The following is a 22,985-nucleotide window of genomic DNA, read 5'->3' on the forward strand; positions in this document are numbered from 1 at the left end:
GATATATGTTAGTGTTCCAGATGAAGGTGAAAAATAATAATAATCAAATAGAATACTTAAAATTATATATTTTTAAGGAAAGACAGAAAATACCTACGAGCAAAGCTGCAAATCACTACAACAAATATATACAGACACACGAGCGATGAGCAGCTGCACATTCAATTATAATATTTTTCCAAAACTATACTAAAAAATTAAGAGGATTTGATACATATATATATATATATATAATTCTTCTAATCTTTTTCAGTTCGTGTGTATAAATACCTATGCTTAGATCTTATATATTCTGTTTCGACGAGTCTGCGAGCTACAAAACAATCTTTTTGTAGTGAAGAACTACAAGGCATTGCTGTGTTAGCTTCCTTTCCAAGATTTCATACACATGAAATCAAGAGGAAGTCGATATAAGGGGATGCGGACGATGGTATTCCTCCATTACTTTAGAAAATTGAAAGCCAATGTTTTCTTCTAGGCGTTCTTGTAGGAAGATCTGCATGAAGATTTAATGGAAGAAATCTTAGCCACTCGAGAGAGAAAAGTTAATGGAGTAGGAAACAATCAGGTTAATCTAATTGTGTATATCAATTATCACCTCCACTGGCATACAATGAATTGTAATGCACTTCACACCAAAAGCTCAGCCAAAGTTCTGTCCACATGAAAGGATTGCCAAAATTAGATCAGTAACAAATTTAGATGAAAACTACGAGCTAGAGGGTTTGGAATACGGATAATGACTTGATTGATACTCTAAATTGTGATGGAGATATTTTTGTCCAGAAGTAAGAATATGACAAAAATTCAGGTATGGTGGTAATGTTCTTGGTTCAACTTTCAAGTGTGTTCGATGCTGTCCATCTAGTTTTCAATAGGAGTCCTGCTGTCTATATGATTACTTCAGTTGAAAATGTTGAGTAATTAGCAGTAAGCGCAATATTTCTTTTAATATCGTTCCATGAAATAACAATCTGATCTACGTTTAAAAATATTTTAAAATAAACAAGAGAGAGCGACACTTTAACAGGGTTTCAGATTCAATTAGCTTCCTGATCAATGGGTAATGTATGAGGCCGTGAAGATTAAAAATACATGAGCTCAATCATAATAATTAAACAGATATGCAATTGAAATCTTTACCTTTGTGGGGACTATTGTCTTTGGGAAGGATCTCGATATAACAGGTATCCCGGAAAGATGTGACTAAGCAAATTTTTGCACCAAACTACAAATTAACAAAAGCAATAGTCACAAAATAGACAATAGTAAGAGAATATTACAACAACAGAACCAATATGGCATACACACGAACTGCTAAGAACAATATAAATGATAGAAGACAGGGAAATTATTATCAAAAAGAGTTCCATTACATTGCAGGTATAAGACCACAAGATATCAATGCAAACAACGGTTACAATTTGACCCGTGCTGCATCCATACACTCGTTCATCGATCAAAACATCTCCATGAAAACCCAGAAAACAATAGAATTTCAACTTGGAATTATTGCTTCTGCTTTCTCTTCTCTCAGGAGTGTTTGGAGAAAAGAGTGGAGATAGGAAGTTTGTGGAGTGGCAAAGTTCTGGAATCCATAGTGTAAAGAGTTAAATAAAAATGTTTGCAAGTCATGGGCCCACAAACTCCTTGGACCAAACCATGAGGGGACTCCTCCCAACTCCAACTCTTTGGACCAACACCCCTTAGTTTTTCTTTGAAATATCACCAAATTGCAATATATGTTTCTTGTTTGTATGAAAAGAGATTTTTATTATTTTATTCCAAAAATGAAAACAAAATGATGATATATCATATATTCATATATTTATGTTTGGGCACTTGCATGAGTAAACAACAGCAGAGGAGATCCATCAAGCAAGATATGTGGGAAGGTTTCTGAGGCAGCATTTGAAGGAACACTACATGTCCTCTGGAAGTAGCGTGGGGAATTAGAAAATTTAAAGTTCATGAAAGAACACACAAGTACACAACGCGCACACATACAAATTCTTTATTTTTTAAAAAAATAATGGAAGAAAAGAAAGAAAGAAAGAGAGAAAGGGGGAAAAAAAGGAAGATTCACCGAACATTAGTCAAGATCAACTTTAATTGCATTGAAACTCATCATGGAGAATACGAAATGAACTTCCAGTGAAACAAAGATGACATACGAGGTTATAAATATTAGAAACTTAGGTATTGGCAAAGGGACTGTATAAAAATTCATGTGTATCTTTCAATCGAAACTCCTAGTAGTCCAAGAAGAATTCATAGAAAAGAGTTTCACAGCAGTCACACAAGAATAAGCATTCAACATACTCTGTCTGCAGCTGCTTGCAGAGTAACGTGATCTCCCCATTCACCTGATCTAGTGAGATGCAAAATTGTTTTAGAATTTGAAGAAGCAGTTAGTCAATTCATAAGACAAGCTAAGCCATCTTGAAAGGGGGGAAGTCAATAAGCGTAGTCACAGATAACTAACTTTTTCATCTTCTTGAGGTAGGTTTTGTACTTCATTGGAACATAGCCTTCATATAGTTTTCTGAATTTCTTTAACTGGCGTGGGAGGAAACGAAGAAATTATGCAATAAGAAACATGTGGCAAGTGGATTTTCAAGTTCTTTACCATAAGTGAAGCGAAACTAGAATAAAGCATGAAATGGGGGAAAAAGGTGATACAAGCAATGGGGGAAGGGGGTGGTATTGAAAGCTTAATGCTATGCTTCATGAAGCGCAATACTGGTCTGAATGGGCAAGAACAATGTTCAATAAAATTTACTGCACGAATTTGGTATAAAGTAACAGTACCACAGACAAAACTCAGCTAAAAACTGGATAGTGAAGCAAGGGAATTAGTAACAGAAAGCCAGTAACTTTTCTCTTTTCAGTTTCATGCTAAGTTTGTAAAAATAATTTGCTAATGGTGGCTTCATTTCCTCGCACAAACTTCGAGTCTCGATTATTCTTGCATGCTTTTTAGAACCCGAGCTTATAAAATATCATTATGAGATTAATTAATAAAAATTTTAACTCAACCTCAAGATGTTTAAATTTTAAATTTTACCCAAGGTAATATTAAGAAAACTATTGTGCTGGATATAAAGAAAGATTCAAACACAATTGAAAATTTCCAGACCTTCATTACAGTCAATCCCTTGGGCCTCAATAATTGTTTATAAAATTCTATATACATTTATTTTAACCAACATTCATCAAGCAATCTATGACCAAGCAGCAGTGATAGAACACCTTAAATGATTAGAAGAGTTTAATTTACAACACCTGTTTGATAACTGCCTTTCTTACATGCTTGTGGTAATCAGGATTTCGAAATAATTGATCTGCTAATGCCCGAAACTATTAATACATTAAAAAGATACGTTATTTGATACATCATGAGATGAATAAACAATAAAAGGCAGGATAACTATCAATTTCAATACAAAAAAATATTGACTAGAACTCATTAAAACCTGGCAATTCCCATCACCTTCCATCTGTAGCTCCGCTAAACCATATGTGACAAGTCTGTTAAAAAAAAAAGGACTCACTATGATCAATCAAAGCTACATTGTACACACACCAAAGAACAAAGCACAGTAAGTCAAAAGTTGAATGTCAATTCTTTGGCCAATGTAATTAATAACTAGGCTTATTTTTTAGCATTTGACTGTTCTAGAAGTTAATTTCCCTGGATGTAGCACCAGATATATAATCAATCGTACCTTCCTGACAGCCGTTCATGGTCTAAGGTTGCATCATTCACGTTTGGTATCTCCCCATTAACCCGAGGAGTATGCTGCCATGATAATAATGAATCAGCACTTGTAATAATGAAAATCTTCCAGAATTTTGCAAATTTGAGAAAGACAAGCATTGCTTTTTCCCCCATTATAAACTAAAGTGGAGATGAATAATTATATAATTACAGGGCCATGCAATCGATGCCTGTAGTATCACAACCGATGCCTGTAGTATCATAATAAGAAAAAATACAACACAGAAGGCAATCAAATTATAAAACTGTAAAAGATCTGCAACCCAACCTACAGATACAGTTGCAATATTAAAATAATATTTATATAATCTTAGGATAAGTGGCAATGCTTATGATACACAGTTACACCACAACAATGAAATCTCAGGTACAAGAAATCCTAGTGCCACCACTCCAAGCATGGTGGTGATCTTATACTCAAGAACATAGAGAACTTCAAAAAGCTTGACCTCACTATGGGATTTCCCCAACCGAAAAGAATATGAAAAGCTATCAAAAACAATCCACAAGTTTTCATTCCCTTGCAAGTATTAATACTTATGACCTAAAAGGTCCTTTTTGCTCGGCATGATAGAGGAAAACAGACTCATCAATATCAATAACATTGTATCCTCATTCCTTGAAGTTCATCGTTTTAATTGCTATAGGAAGGTCACATGTGTTCAATTTGTGATAGTTTTCTTTTGCTTTCGTGTTTTAAGGAAAACAATGGAGTCCTACAAGAAAGAAAAGTCTAGAGCGTATCTCTTTTGCGGTGTAAATATTACGTCCCTTGGAATAGTTGCAGTTTGAATTCCCTTTGGCTACTCAAAAGAGTTTTTTTTCCCAACTTTCTAGGCTTGGAGTTTGCGAACCTACCTTCCTTTTTTTGCAAGTCTATACTATCAATGAAATTGTTTTTCAATATTATTATTATTATTATTTCTAAAACAACAAGTCTTGAGTATGACAATCAATGACCTACTAACTTCCAAGTTTGAGAACAGTTCACCCGATTAGTTAATTACCTAACTAAAACCGGTAGAACCTTTCATTCACAACATAGATAACAAGACCAATTAATGTAGCAATTAACAAAGTGGAAAGAAGTTAGTACAGGGATGGAATCCAGATGAGAGAGTCTCTTCCCGAGCTTGTTATCAAACTTCAAGTTTTCTTCCTCTGCCAAGATTCTGGCAATTGTATGATCATCCTCAGTGTCCTGAAAGCTGCTATTCAAACTTGAGCTCGAGCTTACACTTACGTTGCTGTAGTTATCAGTCATATTACCTTGACAGCCTGCTAGAGAATATGAGAAAATAATGTAGATTAGAGAAATAAACCAAGTAAAACTTATCCAACCTCATCATAAGTTGATTATGAAAAGTAATAGCGTTTCTTTTCTTTTCTTTTTGTAGAGAACAATCGTATTGAAACTCTAACAAAAGAGAAAGGGGTGGAAATTTAATCCAACCTATTAGGTAAAGAGATGAGATCAGAAGCTCTCCACAAGGATGGATCCATAAATTTTCATAGCAATGGACAGAATTTACAATTTTTCATGTTTAATAACTTCAAATCTTAATGTTTTTTTTATACCATTTTCTTAACCTAAAAAGATGGAAGGTGCTCAATCTAAAATAATTTAGTAGTGGAAGACCAAAGACATTATCAAATCCCAGGCATTATCAATCCCCCAAGTTAATTAAAATTCAAAGTCCCAACTTTCTCAAACTACCACAAAAATGGAAACTGGAAACGACCGAAGTCATCCAGATGATTCAATTCAAGTAATATCACAAATTATTTAAAGAAACGACTTAAAAGTTGATACGTCAAACAGATTCCTCTACTTGAAAACATTTTCTCTGCAAATACTGTAAGCAATTTAAAAATGAAGAGTACCCATCTGGAAATCAAACTTCACTTCTGATATCAGTTGTCAAGCAACGAGATAGATCAAAAGAGAAATTGAAATTGCACCTTAAAAGTCTTACAACAGTTATAAATCCAATAACAGTAGATCGAATGCACAACAAATTTCACCATTCTAAAATGCGACAAAATTTCCTCACCAATCAGAACAAGCTAACGACAACAATTAAAACTAGATCATAAACAAAATCAAAATAACTCAACCTAGGGTTACTGGAGAACACCTAAAATGGAAATCGGAAGCAATTCAAGTAAGATCGAGTCGGTTTGCTGCTGAGAGAAAATCAATGGGGTTCTTCAAACCTCACACTCTGGCGATGAATTATCACACACACAAAAAGAAAAGAAAACAACCAAAATCAAATCTCGATTAACCCTGCAACTTCACATGAATTGAGCAACGAAAAAACGGAACGATCGAATTCTCGAGTTTGTGTTCAATCCTTGAGCGGCACCCAAATAGAGCTTAGCCCAAGCTTAAGCTCGAAGAAAATGAGACAGAGAAATTTTGCTAATTTGGATAAGTCTGCTTTATATATATGTGTGTACGTAACCAAAGTACATTTGTACCATTAATACATTAATTAAACGTTATAAAACTTAGAACATAATTTTTGTTTTCAAATTTTACTTTTTTTTCTTCTCATTTAATCCAATAGATTTTAAAATATTCTGTTTTAGTCTCTCACAACTTCATAAATATTCTAAGTTTATGTTATTTTTAAAAATATTTGGATCAGTTTATGCTCGGCTTGAAATTGGATATAAGATCTATGAATTGAACCAATTCATTTTTAAATCCTTTATTAAACCCATGTCCCTAACTTAATATCTAAGTCAATAATCGTGATGGTTATGTCAATTATTTGAAATTGTCTCGTACTCTTAATATATAAAGCATTTTGTGTTGATATCAAAATTTCAAGGGAGAAAAATGTATGACATGACAATCATTATAGTAGATTTGTTTTATAGTGGAAGAGTGTGACCCGCAAAATTGAATGTGCATAGATGTGCTGTCTGTCACACATTCTGATACTGAAGTCATAGAGTAAATCAATGATGCTTTAGGGTGGAATTTGTGAATGGAGAATAGACTTAGCTCTCTTTGGTACTATCATGATGTATTTATATAATAATGGTTGATCTATGTTATCCCAATACAGTTTCAAAATTGCGTTAAAAGATAATTCTTTAACTCACCGAGTCGAGGAGAATATCTTGTTCTTGTTTGGGTGGCCGAGGTCGAGCACCTTCTCCTAAACTTATTTTATTCTTAAGTTGATGCTTTGTACCGAGGCATGCACATCATATGTTCTCGTACCTACTTTGCTAGGCTTCATTCTCATAAATTTTAGGAAAATTGCTAGCATTTTCACAATATAATATAGCAAATACCTAAATTGTTTTAGAATTTTGTAAATATGGTAAAATTTTCAATTATAAAAATATTTTTCATCTTAAATTTATTATTTTTCCTAAACTAACATTCAATAACTTATTTACCTTTCTCTTTTCAATCTACTGCTAATTATTTATTTATTCTCTATTTTTAAGGTCATGATTATTTATTTGTTCTTTATTTGATTTTAGAATATCAATAATACAATAATTGTAATATGAAATATAATGGTTGTTGATCAAAGTAATTTAACTTCATTTGTGATTTATTTATTTTTACTTTATTCGATGTGTGTTTTGAGTTCAATCTGATTTCAAATGATTTTGTTTTATATTTCTACATTGATTTTGTTTTGGTTTTATTTTTTTATCAATTTTATATATCAATGTTGTGATATACTTACTACGTAATTTTTTATTTTTTAAAAATTTTATGCAGTTCATTATAGTATTATTAAGTATATAAATGATATAACTTAATGTATCATTATCAAGTATATCAACAATATATTGTTAAAGCATATCAGTAAAATAAATTATTATCAAATATATGAATCAAATTTACAAGAGTATATCAAGTGTATAAGTAGGACTTCAAGCATATCAAGTGTATTTAATCAAATGTATAAGTAAGAATACTAAATGTATTTGCAGTGCACCGGGTGTATCAAACATTTTATGTACATCAAACGTATCAGATTTACTGAGCGTATCAATGAAGCATAATAAATTTATTAGTAGTATATCAAGTGTATCAAACTTATAAGTGAATACTTTAAGTGTATCAAACTAATCAAGTGTATCAAGACCTAAAGGGTATCAAGTGTATCAAAAAGAATAAAGTGTAACGAGAAGTATTATTATGTGTATCAAGATGTTTCAAGTGTGTATGTAAAGGTATCGAATGTATCAAAGAGTATCTGGTGCATCAAGTGTATTTATCGAATATATCAGGTGTATAAGAGATATTAGGTGTATCAGACGTGTATAAGGTGTATCAAATGTATATCAGTAACAATAGCATTTATAATATTTTACCTCTTGATCATCAGGGAACTGAGGTTTGTTTTTACCATTTTCGCAAATAACTGTGTATGTATCTATTAACTTAATTATTATAATTTGTTTTGTCATTGTTTGGAGTGTTTCTGAATTTTAAGTTCTATCGGTTTACTTTTTGCTTCAAATTAAACCAAATCATATTGATTTCTATTGACTGTTAGCTCGAATTTATTCTCACTGTTAATATAATCAAACAAATTTGTTTCTTTCTTTTTAATATAATATATATATATGTATATATATAAACCAACTTACAAAGTTACAATAATTTATAGGACAGAATGTCCAACTTTAGATGTTTGTAAGATTGATCTCATTAATGAAGGTTGTGAAATTAGAGTTGACTCTACAATTGGCCTCTTCTCCCATTATTCTCTCATGAAGTTTCATAAATCTCCCCTTCATCTCTCCATCCTCCATCACTTTCCTCATACCTTCTTCAACCTCTTTCTCTCCAAACCCATTCAACCTAACCCCAATTCTCCACACTTTAACTACATACCCACAGTTCAGAAATTGGTCACCGGCCACCGGAAAACAAAGCAGTCGCTTTCCATATTGAATTGCTTCCATGATCGAATTCCACCCGCAGTGAGTTAGATAACAACCAACTGCTCTGTGCTTCAAAATCTCTATTTGAGGAGCCCATGAAACCAACCTCCCATAACTTTGAATCTACATATATGATGATATTATTATTATTAAATGTATTAAAATTAATTTATATGCTTGCTTGTACCTTCAATATGATCAGGAAATATAATGGTACCTTTTGCTGGAATCCAATTGGCAAACCATCTCGCCAGTTGTTTTTGAGAACCCAAATGAATGGGTTCTTTAAGCCCAAAAGCGTCATGGCTAAGCTCCTCACTTTCGATTCGTTAATGGGGCTGACCCAACTCCCAAACGAGATGTAAATTACTGAATTGGGCCTCTGTTTCTCCAGCCACTTCACACACCCGTCGTCTTCTTCCCAGAATGTCGGCGTTTTTGCAGGATTCGAGTGCCGGCTCAGAGGTCCGACGAGGAACACGGAGGCGGCGGAGCTTTTAGTGATCAATTTCTGAAGAGGGAGTAGTTCTTCTGGGAAGGAATTAACCAAAAGGCAATGAACGGATCTGGCTCTAGCCATGGTTCTTTTCCAGAATTTGAACCTGCCTTTTATTGCCGACGACGTTCCGACCAGCCACGGTAGTTCTTCCGCCGACAACAGCGGCTGGCTCGGAACGCACCGTTTTGATCCTTCTTCTGGACATCCTGTCATATCCATTTCCAAACTTTTTTTACTTTAATTTTTGTAATATTTTTATTTCATTCCCTTTAACCTTCAAATTATCTTACAATTTTATTTTTTAATGTTCGTGAGAAAATCATGCATTTAATGATGATGGATGATATAAGCTTTATCTACTTAAAATATTTTAAATAAGTATATGTTGTTAGTGACTAATTGATTATATTATTTTTTTTTGTATGAAAGAAAGAAAAATTCTATACTTAGTTTGACTAAGCATTTATTTTTTGCTTTTTTTAATAATTTTTTTTGAAGTTTATTGTTAGACAGTACTAAATATGTTTTTTTTTTCTAATTTAAGATATTATTTATCACATCAATTTATATTATATATATTTTCATATTTAAAATCATCTTGTTTGACTACATTTTTAGAATAAAATAGGAATGAAACTTTCAAAAGTGTATTTGTTTTTAGTAAATAAAGTATTCCTTACAAGTTATTTGATTAAAAGTTAAAATCTAAGAGATTTTTTTTAAGAGAGAGATTGCAAATCTATCATGATTAAACTTTAATTATAATTATAAAAAAAATGAGAGAAGAATATGGTTAACCAATCATGAGTGATTTTCAATCTATAATAAAAATATACTATGTACTGTACTAAGAAAATAAGATGCTATATATATATATTCATTTCATTAAAATTGGCTGGATTTCAAAAACAAAACAAAACTACAAAAAGAGTGTTAACCTGTATCAGAAGAAATGAAGTTGTTTTGAATCATTTCGGGAATAGTTGACATTAATTTATAGGTGGCAAACATGGCTGGCCAAAACCCGACCACAGTTACTCCAAATTCATTTCCAACTTCAATAGCCGAAGAAGCAAGTAAGTCGACCACCATACAAACAACTCCAGTACCACCACTGCTTTCTTTAGAATTATGCTCACTCAAAACTTGTCTAAGACAAACTGGCATGGTGGTTTCTATGGCAGCCTCAATAGTGAAGAAGTCACGTGGCATGTTATCGTCGAGGCCATCTGACATGGAAACAAAGATAATTCCATCGGAAGACGAAACTTGCGATGAAATATGACAATGGATGTAACTAGGAGTGAGAAAGATAGGAAGAAAACCACGACGATGAAAGACAGCGGCAAGCATGAGCATAGGAGTGACATGACCTTGAGCTGGATATGGAACCAATATGACCTTTGGCTTTTTTAAGGCATATTTCATGTCTCACCCTTTGGGTATCTCTATCCAAATTTTGTGGTGATTTATTTTTGTGAAGCACAATTAGAACTCCATCAAAATGTCCATATATATAGACTTGGGATGGGATGGGGTAGGGTTGTGAACCAACATGTGGAATATACTTTCTTTCTTTTTTTTAATTTCTAATTTATGATGGAAATTTAAAAATAGTTTTTCTTTTGAATTAATGATGGATACTTTTAATTGAAAAGACCAATATGAGATAGAATTTACTAAATTTCCATTATAATAATGCAAAGCTTCCAACTAAACTTTCTCTTTTCTTTCCATTTTTTTTATGTATATCTCTTATCACTTTATAAAAGCAAACAATTGGATAATCATTACTTTTTTATTTTTAAAAAGATAGTACTTATAATAGTTACTAGTCTAAAATTAAAACAAGATGTTTGAGAACAGAAATCAATGAATACCAATTCAAAGAGGTTGGATTTTTTTAAAAAAAAAAATTTAGTTGATTAACCAAGTAGAGGATAGAAATCTGATGTTTTGAATTGATTGTTGATCTCTTCAACCTTTATATACATGTTTTATTTTATTTTATCTTTTACTTTTTTTAGAAGTTTTCCAACTAGAAATTATTTTAAATACAATTTTTTAAAAAATATTTATAGAGATAGTATAATAGATGTGATAAGCATAATAACTACTACTTTTATATATTGATATCAATAGACACAAACAATACTAATAACAAATTTGTGGTGGTCGAAAATTCTATCCTTCCATTATATTTATATATATATAACTCTATGTATACAACATTTATTCATGGTTTTTGTCATAAAAAGGAAATATTTTAGAATGTTCTATAATTTATTTATTTTATAAAATAATATCAAATATATCATTTGGATTTGGTTGATTGAAATGAATTATTTAATAATATTGAAAGGGATCTTTTAAAAAATATAAAAAATTATTAAAAAAAAAAAGGAAAAACTCACACGCCCAACATTGAGAAAACAAAAGATGTGTCATGCAATTAATTTACATTAATTTACCTCCAATGCGTAACATATTTGAAAAATGAATTTAAATTTGTCTATTCTTTCGATAGTTTAGATTTTACAATTTTATTTGTACTCGATCGTTTAGATTAGATTTGTGTAGTTAAATCTAAACGATTTTTTTTATAAACGATAGTTTATATTTATATTTGATGTTTAAATTTAGGTAGTAAAATCTTAACGACTTTTTTTGGTAATTTGGTATATATAAGCCATCCTTTATATTTGTAATACAAAATTGATTTTTGAAATGGTTGTACAAATATTTGATAGTAATAAAGAGAACAAACAAATAAATTACTTGTTTTTATTATATATATTTAGTTTTAAATTGTACATACATGAATTTGTTGTATATTTAAAACAAATTTGAAAAACAGAAATAATACAAAAGCACGTAAAAACAATAAATTACTATAAACTCACCCATTGGTGTGGGCTTCAAAAATTGAAAAAATAAAACTAAATACAAAAATATAAATGAGTCAACTACTACACATTCTTCGCATCAGATTTTTGAAGAAATTTGATTTGTGGAGTTGATATTGTATTTTTGTTGATTTGATGCGATGTGGTTTAATTTCTAGAATTTGATCTTTTGATTTTATGTCGACTGGATGCTTACGCTTGATTTGGAGAAAGCGGAGCGCGTGATTTTCTTGAAATTGGAGTCTGAAGTCGGAGTCTTGGAAGAAAGTTTCTATTTTCAAATGAGTTTCAATCTTTGAAGATGGTCGGCTTCAAGAGTTAGGGAGTCTTCTATTTATAGAGTTATCTTATGGGCTTTATGGACTTGAGCCTAGTTGGTTCATGAACTAAACTCATTTGCTCAACCACATGAATTTGAGTTATATTTAGCATTTGGACTCAATTAAGCTTTTTTTTCTTTTTTGGCTTAATTGAACTTAGTCCAAATAAAGAATATTTGATTGAACCAAAATAATTAACTTGATCAAACGATGAGAACATGTGACATTACTGGAATTTGACAAATTTATGTTTTCGATTTTTAATTTGGGACAAATGTCAATTTTAATTAGTCCTACATTCAATTATTTGCGTTTTTCATCATTGATTTAATAAATGATGTGACAATTTGTGATTGGTCTCAAAATTTCTTATTCAACACACATCTTTAAGAGTAAATTGTTTGAACCCGTAACAATTTTTTTGAACCTCAAAAGCTAGGTTTATCAGCCACCTCCTCAGTATGTAAGGAAGAATAGGTGAATTGTACGAAACAATTATAAAATGACGTATAAAAGTTAGTATAGTAATATCATCATCATGAAAAAAAGAGAGAAAAAGATAATATACAATCAAATGCAATATCTTGTGTTAACATTTCATCTTTCGTGTTAGACCTACGAGTGAAATACATAACTATAAATTTTTAAGATAATGTCTGCTTCTAAACAACATATATATTGAGAAACATTCAAAAAATCATAATGCTAGAGAAAAATCTAAAAAATGAAAGGAAAAAAAAACATGAGAGTGAAGTTAGAAAAATTAAATTAATAAATTCACAAAAAGGAAATGAAGATTTTGCAAAAAAAAAAAAAAAAAGAAAATTTGATTAATTATTTAGGAAACAAAACTAAGAAAAAATGTGTAAATATTTTGTAAAATGTTTTATTTATTTTATAAAATTTTTTAAAAAATTAATTATCTATTTAATTTAGCTAAAGAAAATTTATTATCTATTTAATTTAGTCAAGTGAAATATTAATATACAAAAAAACTGTTAAACGAGAAAAAAAATAGAAAAATTCCAATAGACGACTATTTTAGCAATAATAATTAAGGATATAGCAACATTTTAAAAAAATTGCAAATATAGCAAAAGTATCACTGATAGACTTCATATGATATATCAGTTATAGACCAATATTTGCAACATGGTCTACCAGTAATAGACTTATATCATTGATAGAATTTGATAAATTTTGCTATATTTGTAAATTTTTTAAAATTGTGCTATATACTTAATTAATTTGAATTTAAGTACTAAATTTGCAACTATCCCAAAAAAATATAATTCGAAAGTATTAAAAAAAAACGAAACTATTTACAAAATATAGTAAAAGAAAATTAATTTTACTATATTCGATAAAATTTTAATATTTTGTTATTTTTTAAAATGTTTCATTTAACATTATCCAAATTTAATCTTTCAGAAAGGATATGAACAAATTATTTATCTATATACTATAAAAAACACATAAAAAAAATATGAGATTTGACGAACTATTTACGATTTATAATAAAATTTTAATTCAAGTTTAAATTAACAATTTTATACTATGGAAGTATTTTCCATTTTCTTCTATGTAAAATTTTCTTTTTTTGGCTAACTAGTTAACTTTAATTTTAACCAAAATATATTAATTTCTTTTTTTGATCTTAATTTCTTGATAATCCCTCTTTACTTTATTTTTAAAATTTCATGATAATCTTCCCTAAATTAAGAAAAACACATAACTTTTTTCCACCCACACTTTTTATTTATTTGTTTTAAATTGAATTCTTTGATTATTGTTTTACGAAATAATTTTTTTAATTTAGATTTGGATGGTACAAATTATCTTCTAATTTCTCTTCTTAACCTCAAATTTAATTTCATGCTCAATTCTTTAAAAAAATCTATAAAAAACGGCTACCCAGAGAGAAAGGTAAATTATTTAAAAGTAAAAACTATTTTATTTTATAATATATCAATGACAATCAGTGATAGAATCTGCTATAAATGGTAAATATTTTATAAAATTTACTATTTTTAAAAATTTCCAAACGTTTTATTTAATAATTTTCAACGTTTCTCTTCTTAGTCTCTTTCAGATAATATAAGTGTGCATGAAAATTTTTGTTAGTATTTAATTGTTTCTCCTAAATCTTACAAAAACGACTCATCGTGGATTTCATTTTCTTTTTCTAATGACAAGATGTAGTTTTATTTAATTTAGTAATTATTCACTCATATCAAGTAAACTGTTTAATATAATTCATTATTAATAAAACACATAATAGTAGATGTAATTTTATTCTAATTACTTATTCGTACCTTTTGGAAAAGTACGTAAAAAAATAATTATAACAATTGAGTCGATGTCACAATATTTTTTAAATTTACAAAAGTAGCAAATATAAAAGTAATAACTTGAATAGCTCTATGATAGTCTTCTGATAACCGTCTAATACCTGCATGATATCATTAATTACTTTCATAGTTGATATATTCACAATATGCAAAAAATTGGTGCTATGAACTGCTTTTTTTTTTAATTTTTTGTTATTTGATGCAATTTTTTTTGCTTATTATTTGATAACTTTTTTTTTATTAATATCCAATATCACAATGGTATTATGTTAATTATATTATTGCATTTGATTTTTGTTATAACATTTTTTTTAACAATATGATGAACAAACCAACAAAAATTTTAGTTCAACTAACACTCATATGACTACAAACAGTATCAGATTTAAATTTTTCAACCCCAAATTCTACTAATAAGTATGTGTATGTGTATTGTTTTTAAATTTTAAGTTAGTTTTTTTTAGAATAAATTAGTTGTGTGATTGAATGGAATTTGTTGAATTGTTTTATTAAAATTTATTGAAGACTTTTGGAATTATAAATTAAATTTCAAATTCGTTATTGTTCTAATATATTATTCTGGTAATATAATCGTTTCAAATAGTGAAAATTAATTTTAATGAAAAAAAATAATTATTCCATTCTTCCAATTATTATTTGTACAATTGATTGTTTATGCATATTTTTGATTGAATGGGAATTTATTTCTTAGTTAATTTATGTAGAATTATTGACCAAAATCCTATACATATTCAATGTTGTTGTTATTTGGGGAGGGGTGATATGAATTATTATTTTCAAACAATTATACTAAAAAATACTAAATTTAGTTCTTCCATTAACTTTTTTATTAAAATTAGTTGTGAATAGTAAGACAAAATATAATATGTGAATAAATAATAAAAATGAACTAAAATGGTATTTTTATGGATTGTTTTGTTTAAATAAATAGTTAGGACTTGGATGAGTTTTTAAAAACGAAAAAATGTTTTTCTGAAAAATCAAACCTAGAGAAATATAAGAACTCCACGAGATAAAATACATTTAAATTTTTAATGAAAGCTTATTTCATTTTATTTATAATACGTGGGATGGAGAGTCAAACAATTGTGATTTCTTTTGTGGGGTTGTTTATTACGATTAAAAGAAATGTGTTTAACGGAGACTTAATCATTTTCATATCACTGTTGATTGATTATATTTACGAAAGAATAAATGTAAGTTAATGTACCGTATTTTGTCCTTCATTTTCTATTTTTTATATTAATTTACTTTATTTTATTTTTATAAAATAAATTTGAATTTGAATTTTTTTTTAAAGAAAAAAAAATACCTATTTTTCTCTCAACCACTCCTTGGGCACATTTGTTTCAAGTTTCGTCTGCCTTGTGCACTCTTTAAAAAAGAAAATACTAACTCATTTCCTTGCTTCTCCCCTCTCTAGAAAAAAAGTACCACCATATTTTTTTAGAGGGGGATTTTTCTTGGGAGAGGTAGATTATTGCTTATTGTACTATGGGTTCAAAAGTTTAGTGCGACTTTAAATTCATTGCATCACTATGTGTTCATTTGATTTGACATGTTTTATTTATTTGGACTTTATTTTCTTGACATCATGGTTTATTGTTTATTTGGCTTTCTGCTTTGTTTGTTTGTTTGGTACCCTGCACCTCGTTTTGTTTGTTTGACATGTTGCACTCATTTTATTTCTTTGGTACCGGCTTTGTTTGTTTGGCACTCGCTTTGTCGTTTGGCATCATGCTTTTTCGTTTGTCATTTTAACATTCTATGTTGTTCTTTGTCCTTTTGGCATCATGCTTTGTTCTTTGTCGTTTGGCATCATGCTTTGTTCTTTTTTCTTTTGACATCCTGTGTTGTTTGTTTGACACTCTACTTTGTCCTTATGTCATCCTGCTATGTTTGATATCTGTTATGTTTGATATCTGTTTGACATCCTGCTTTGTCCTTTTAGTATCATGTGTTGTTCTTTGTCCTTTTAACATTCTGCTTTGTTCTTTTGGCATCCTGTGTTGTTCGTTATTCGTTTGACGTTTGACGTTGTTCGTTTGGCATTATGCTTTGTTCGTTTGGCATCTTGTGTTGTTCTTTTGACATTCTGCTTTGTTCTTTTGGCAACTTTGTTTTGTTTTTTTGGTTTCATGCGTTGTTCGTTTGGCATCTTGCGTTATTCGTTCATTTGGCATATTGCGTTGTTCGTTCGTTTGACATCCTACGTTGGTCATTCATTATTTTTTTAATGGCATCCTACGTTGTTCGTTTGTTCGTTTGACATTCTGTGTTGTTCGTTGTTCGTTTGGCATCTTGCGTTGTTCGTTTGACATTATGTTGTTCTTTTGACATTCTGCTTTGTTCTTTTGGCATCTTGTTTTGTTTTTTTTTTTTGGTATCCTACGTTGTTCGTTTGGCATCCCTCGTTGTTCGTTCATTTGGCATATTGCGTTGTTCTTTTGGCATCCTAGGTCGTTTGTTGGGTCATTCGTTCGTTTGGCATCCTGCGTCGTTTGTCCGTTTGGCATCCTGCATCATGCGTTATTTATTTGACATCGTGCGTTATTTTATGTCACACCATGATGTTTGCATATTACTTTATTTCACAGCTAGTATTTCTCAAATTTCACGATATTTTGCTATTATTATTTATTTTTTAATTTGAATATAAAAACTTAAATCGGATAAGATGTAATGCTTTTTTTATGTGTTTTATAACTTAAATTCCATGAATACGTGACATTTCTCCATTTGAAATTTAATTAATAAATTTTTAAAAAATTATAAACAATTTCATATTTTAAATGAGAATGAGTATGTTTTTTTATTAATTTTTAGATATATGAAATTTCTACACCTACAATGAAAATTAAAATATCAAATTTGGGTATTTTAATATTCTTGAGGTGAATAAATAAAAAAATATATTTTGAAACAAAAAGATAAATTTCATTGTTCTAATGGCGCTTATGCTACTTATAATTATCAATTCATTCTTTGTTTTTTTTTTCTTTGACGTGAATTGATGGGACATTTAAATTCAAGTAAAAAACTTTGTTTTGTGAACCAAAATTTTAGTATCCATTTTTATAGGTGTCGTACGGTGCTAACATCTTCCCTACCATAGACCATTTTTTAAAATTTTTGGATGATCAATCACATTTTAATATGGTTGGTGGCGACTCCAAACCTACTTATTTATTAAAATTAAATAAACGAAAACGTCGACCATTCCGCATCCCGATCACATTGCAACTAAGTCGAATAATAATGTATGAATAAGTTGGAAAGACGAAGTTAATGATATATTTTCATCCATGTACTTCAAATTCCACATCCGGGCCCTAATATATGTACAATACATAGGAAGAGTAAATAAAATACAATGAACACGTTACCAAATGACAAAAGTAACAAAAACCACATACCTTTTTTTTCTTTCTTTTCACCATCATGCAATGTAATGATTTTTGGTTGTTTTCCTTTTTGAAAAGAACATGCAATATAATGATGAAGTTAAATAAAATGAAAAAGTTCATAATCGTGTTTGTTTTCTTCAGTGGCTTTAATTTAAAGTTCTATATTTCAATTTTAGTCATATATTTTTTAATGTATATTACTTGTAATTACCATTTCGTTTCTCAAAATTATAAGTCTTTTTTCTTTGTATTTTTTTTATATTATTTTTTACAATGATTGAGATCTTTCTTTTAAGTATAATGATTTAACTTTTTGTCAAATTCTAAAAATAAAAATAAAATTTTTAAAGTTTTTTTTTTCAAAATTTTGAGTTGATTTTTTAAACCATTATTAAAAAATATATAGCAAAACAAATTTGGAAGTGAATAGTGTTTTTATATTTAATTTTAAAAAACAAAACAAATTACTAAATCGTTATTGATTGGGACCTTGATTTTTGGTTTTTGGTTTTCAAATATTTACATACTCTTTCTATTTTAAACAATAGTTTTGCATATCCATTAAAAAATTAGTTCTTACCCAAATTTAAAAAACAAACACAAATTTTAAAAAGTAAGTTTTTATAGTTCTAAAAATTTGGTTTCGTTTTTTAAAATATTAATAAAAAATAAAATACAACAAAAAAGAAAATATTTTGATGATGAAAAGAGTGTCCATATAATTATAGAAAACCAAAAACCAAAATGTAAAGAGTTGTTTGGTAATCATTTCATTTAAAAAAAAAAATTAATCCTATAAACATCTTTTCTATCTCTAAATCTCTTGGTTTGATTTCTATATTTTACGACCTACATTTTTTTAAAAAAACTATATCGAAATTTGAAAACTATAAAACATAGTTTTTATTTTTGAAATTTGGTTTAAAATACTTTAATATTATTAATACAAACCACACGGTAAGAAAATGATAGGAAATATCTTATTATTTTCAAAAAATCAAAAACAAAATTGAAATGGTTAGTACATGGGACCTAATTGGTTATCAAATGAATCTTATGTTCAGGTTTAGTGATATGAGCTTATTTATTTATCCAAATATAAAAAATAATGATAATATTATTATAAGTCTGTGGTGGAGCGATGCTCTCTACTTGTCGTTTCTAGGGACTCTAGCTAATTACTTTCAACTGATCAAGCTGAGGGTATGGTGATTAAGCTATGCCTTTCTTTTGCAATTGAAATTGATTTTGGATCTCTTACCATTGAATATGATTGTTCATGTGTGTCATCTTCTTTCATCGTTAGAGGAGAATATCTCAGAGCTGGGTTGTTTGACTTCTTCAATTAAGGATGAGTTGACGTGCTTTCATACAATTAATGTTTTGTATTATTTGTCCCTAATCTAGAAAATTGTATGACTCATTGTCGGACCACATAAGTCTTGACTTCTCGGATCAATAACATTTGATTAGAGGAGTATCTCTTTTCTTTCTATATATATTTGTGTGATCAACTTACTCTTCGTTACTTTCTTCTTTCTAGTTGCTTGTTATCGTTTGTTTGTTATATATTATTAAAAGAAAATAATTATAAAAAAAAAAAACTTAGCTAAATAATACAACTAAAGGAACCATACTATTAAGATCAAGTAATGTTATATCAATTATGGTTAAACCAATTAGTTTATTACAACCCATAAATTGAATCATCTAAAAAAAAGAAATTTAAAAAAAATCCTAAAGTTCACTTTTACTTTAATGTTCTGACTTTGTTTGTTCAAATTTTGTAGAAAGGCACACCCACCACTACCACTACCACACCCATATCCAATCCCTCCCATGTTGAGGATTTTAGTGCTTAGGTATATGGCCACTATACTACTCATACATTCCTTTTGCACTTTTGCACTTTTGCACTTTATAATTATATTTCTAAACTAATTCCTTTCCTTTCAATTTATTATTTTATAATTACTAAAGCCCTTTACTTCATACAATAAGTCGAAGCATAAAATTAATTACAAAAAGAGATCATGATTTTGTATCAATCACTTGAATATTTTAGAAGTTTTGATAATGATTTCCATGTGAGTTTTTCCACGTTGGGTAAGTGTAAAAGTTAATTTAGAGTGATTAAAAAGTGTATGAAGACAATTTTAACCACGACTGAAATGAGTTTAATTAACCTACCTAACGAAATAATTGTGTGAAAAATCAATTTATTAATAAATCAATTTTGTCACGATCACGTCTTATTCAAACTTCCCAACCACAAAACCTAAGCGGGTAGACAAATTAGTACCAAAAAAAAAGAATGAGAGCCACTTGCATTTTGGTTTCTTCTCTTGTATTATTTTGGTTTGTTCCATATGAAGACAGATAGAGAGATAGAGAGAGGTTGATGGATACAAGTCTTTGGTTTTGTCAAAATGTCCAAAACATAACAGTATGAGAGTCTACTTTAACATCACTGTCCTCTACAATCATTCATGCATTAACTTACACAATCCAAAACATTATAAAATAATTACTTCTTCTTGTTTTTTATTCAGCTTTTTAATTTCTCGGGTCAATAGATATCTAAATTATTATGATCGTGATATGTAACAAGAGCGTATGTAGTGTGGACAATATTCTTTATACTTACTTTTCGTATTTTTTACAAGTATACAAATTTATTCCTATGATTTCATTTTTTTTTATTAATATTGTTGTGTTGAAGAGATGATATCCATTCTTTCATGGATAGATGGAACTCATCTCTTCAAGTGACCCGAAGATTGTAAAATTTCCAAGATATTCTTTTTAAAAATGGATTGTACTAGATCAAGCCCTCTCAAAATTGAATTCTCCTTCCTTGTCTTTATTTTAATTAAGATTAAAAAAACACATAAATTAAAGTTTAAGAAGTAAAATTAGTAGTCGAATCATTCTATTATTTTTTAAAAAACATATTTTCAAAAGTTAAAAAACTCAGTGACTAAAAGAAAGACTTCTCTATGTGGACTAAATACTAAAGTTAAGACAAAGTTGTCTATTTTCAAGAACTAATTTAGCTCTAATTAATAAAGAAGAAAATAACATTTTGTTTAAAAATATTTTTAATCAAATCTAAATTATTTGTGAAAATATGAAACCAAAATATTAACATAATTTGTAACAATATAATAATTTTGCAAGAAATAATTTAGCTTAAAGTAGTATTCTAAAAAGTTACCCCAAATAGGTAACTGAGTCATTGAATATTTTTCTTATGGTACAAAATCAAACATATCACCCAAACGTTAAATATTAATATAGGTTTGAATTAACTTTCAAAATATTTGTAAATATATATAAAATTTAGAAACACTTATTTAACTAAATTATTAGTAAATCAATTTTAAAATATTGTTGAAGTTTGTTATTTTTTTAAAAAAGAAAACATTTGTAATTAAACATAGCTGTGTTTTTTGAAAGAAATATGTACCATATACTATTAAGTTGATTATAAGTTTTGCCTAGTTGGATTTAATAGGAAAACGTGATGAAATTCAAAATGTATTAATATTTTTTTAAAATATATATATTATTTGATTCAATAATTAAAAAAGCATTTTTTCCAGCTCCATATGACACTCTCAAATTATTTAATATAAATTAAAACTTTTACTTTTCTTTTTCTTTTTCTTTTTCTTTTGAAGTTGGCTGCTGGCTGCCGACTAAAAAAATTGATCACTCAAATCAAGATAACACATATACCTATTTATTAAAAAAGAATATGTTAAATATTAATCATCGTCCCATAATGTAAAGGAAAATTGGCATAAGAAAAACAAAAAGACAAAATATATTTATAGATTTGGCTCTATTTTGTTAATAGTTTAAAATAGCTATAAAAATATATTTGATTTAAAAATTAAATTTTTATTATTTAATCAGTTGCAATAATTTAAATTTTATTGGAAGTGTAATAATGAAAATTATAAACTACGGAATCAAATGAAAAAAATAACCAAATCAATTTAAACCACAACCTTAAAATTAATTTATAAAAATATAATAATATTTTAGAATTATGGTTGATAAGACATGAATAGAATTTAAAATTTTACTCTTTTTTTTTTATCAATTTTGTTTTACTAACAATTTTCTAAATTTTAATTGAAAAGAAAAAATAAATAATGGAGCTTAAATTGATTTTAGTGCACATGGTGGTGTTGATGAATGAGGTGTATAACCTATATTATGAATAATTGCTTCAACATACTTCAAATAATTAATATCTCTTGAATGATCTTATGCTGAATCATTTTTTATATATATATTTTGTAATTCTGTACTTTTCAAAATAGCTTTTCGATCTAGTTTCTATTTTTTATCAAAAAAATTTATAAAATACTATATTTTTTGTTTTTAAATTTTTAGCTTTTTAATTTTAATTCAAATTTGTTCTCTAATTTTCTTTTAAAAAAAATCAATTTTACGTATTGAGATTTGAGATGTTTTTGTTTTGATTTAGTCTCTAGATTTTAATAATTACATATTTAACTTTAAATTTTTACTAAATTACTTATTTTATTCGTTTGGATTTAGCAGCAATCATAAATAATTACATATTCCTTAAAAAATAATTAATAGACACTGCCACTAAAAACTATAATTTAGAATAATTTTTTAGAAGATACTGAGTGTTAGAATATTATTGCTTTTGAATTTAACTAAGATATTAAAATATCTTAATCAACTGTGTTATAATAGAATTTTTTAGAACTAAGTGTTAGAATATTTT

At 28.4% G+C, this 22,985-nt stretch overlaps 2 protein-coding genes across 7 annotated transcripts; both read right to left on the bottom strand.

Moving 5' to 3' along the window:
* Positions 1-27: 27 nt before the first annotated feature.
* LOC101208585 (OVARIAN TUMOR DOMAIN-containing deubiquitinating enzyme 11) lies at positions 28-6,218 on the bottom strand. Of its 6 annotated transcripts, none has more exons than XM_031884299.1 (10): positions 5,900-6,218; positions 4,878-5,059; positions 3,729-3,802; positions 3,477-3,531; positions 3,286-3,360; positions 2,486-2,559; positions 2,323-2,371; positions 1,144-1,228; positions 599-655; positions 28-496 (listed from the first exon to the last, which is right to left on the bottom strand). In XM_031884299.1, exons 2-10 carry the CDS (start codon positions 5,043-5,045, stop codon positions 447-449), a joined length of 687 nt encoding a protein of 228 aa, XP_031740159.1. In that variant the 5' UTR covers positions 5,046-5,059; positions 5,900-6,218; the 3' UTR covers positions 28-446. The 6 variants fall into 6 exon arrangements, with proteins under 6 accessions (XP_031740159.1, XP_004149529.1, XP_011653999.1 ...); XM_004149481.3 differs by having other exon boundaries at positions 4,878-5,062; positions 5,920-6,216; XM_011655697.2 differs by having other exon boundaries at positions 5,920-6,212.
* Positions 6,219-8,344: 2,126 nt separating this feature from the next.
* Positions 8,345-10,710, bottom strand: LOC101208345 (UDP-glycosyltransferase 82A1). The gene is made up of 3 exons (XM_004149480.3): positions 10,148-10,710; positions 8,928-9,415; positions 8,345-8,833 (listed from the first exon to the last, which is right to left on the bottom strand). The coding sequence occupies exons 1-3, from the start codon at positions 10,635-10,637 to the stop codon at positions 8,450-8,452; spliced, it is 1,362 nt and encodes a 453-aa protein (XP_004149528.1). The 5' UTR covers positions 10,638-10,710; the 3' UTR covers positions 8,345-8,449.
* Between the last annotated feature and the right edge of the window lie 12,275 nt (positions 10,711-22,985).

This window comes from Cucumis sativus, chromosome 4, assembly GCF_000004075.3.
Source record: "Cucumis sativus cultivar 9930 chromosome 4, Cucumber_9930_V3, whole genome shotgun sequence".
NCBI classification, from domain to species: Eukaryota; Viridiplantae; Streptophyta; class Magnoliopsida; order Cucurbitales; family Cucurbitaceae; genus Cucumis; species Cucumis sativus.

Excerpts from the sequence above, each read along its gene's own strand:
- LOC101208585 (XM_031884299.1), bottom strand. The coding sequence starts at position 5,045 with ATGACTGATAACTACAGCAACGTAAGTGTAAGCTCGAGCTCAAGTTTG. Across the intron at positions 3,532-3,728 it reads CATGAACGGCTGTCAGGAAG|ACTTGTCACATATGGTTTAG; the intron begins GTACGATTGATT and ends TTTTTTTAACAG. Across the intron at positions 2,560-3,285 it reads GAAAGGCAGTTATCAAACAG|TTAAAGAAATTCAGAAAACT; the intron begins GTGTTGTAAATT and ends CTCCCACGCCAG.
- LOC101208345 (XM_004149480.3), bottom strand. The coding sequence starts at position 10,637 with ATGAAATATGCCTTAAAAAAGCCAAAGGTCATATTGGTTCCATATCCA. Across the intron at positions 9,416-10,147 it reads CTTCATTTCTTCTGATACAG|GATGTCCAGAAGAAGGATCA; the intron begins GTTAACACTCTT and ends TGGATATGACAG. Across the intron at positions 8,834-8,927 it reads CAATTGGATTCCAGCAAAAG|ATTCAAAGTTATGGGAGGTT; the intron begins GTACCATTATAT and ends TCATATATGTAG.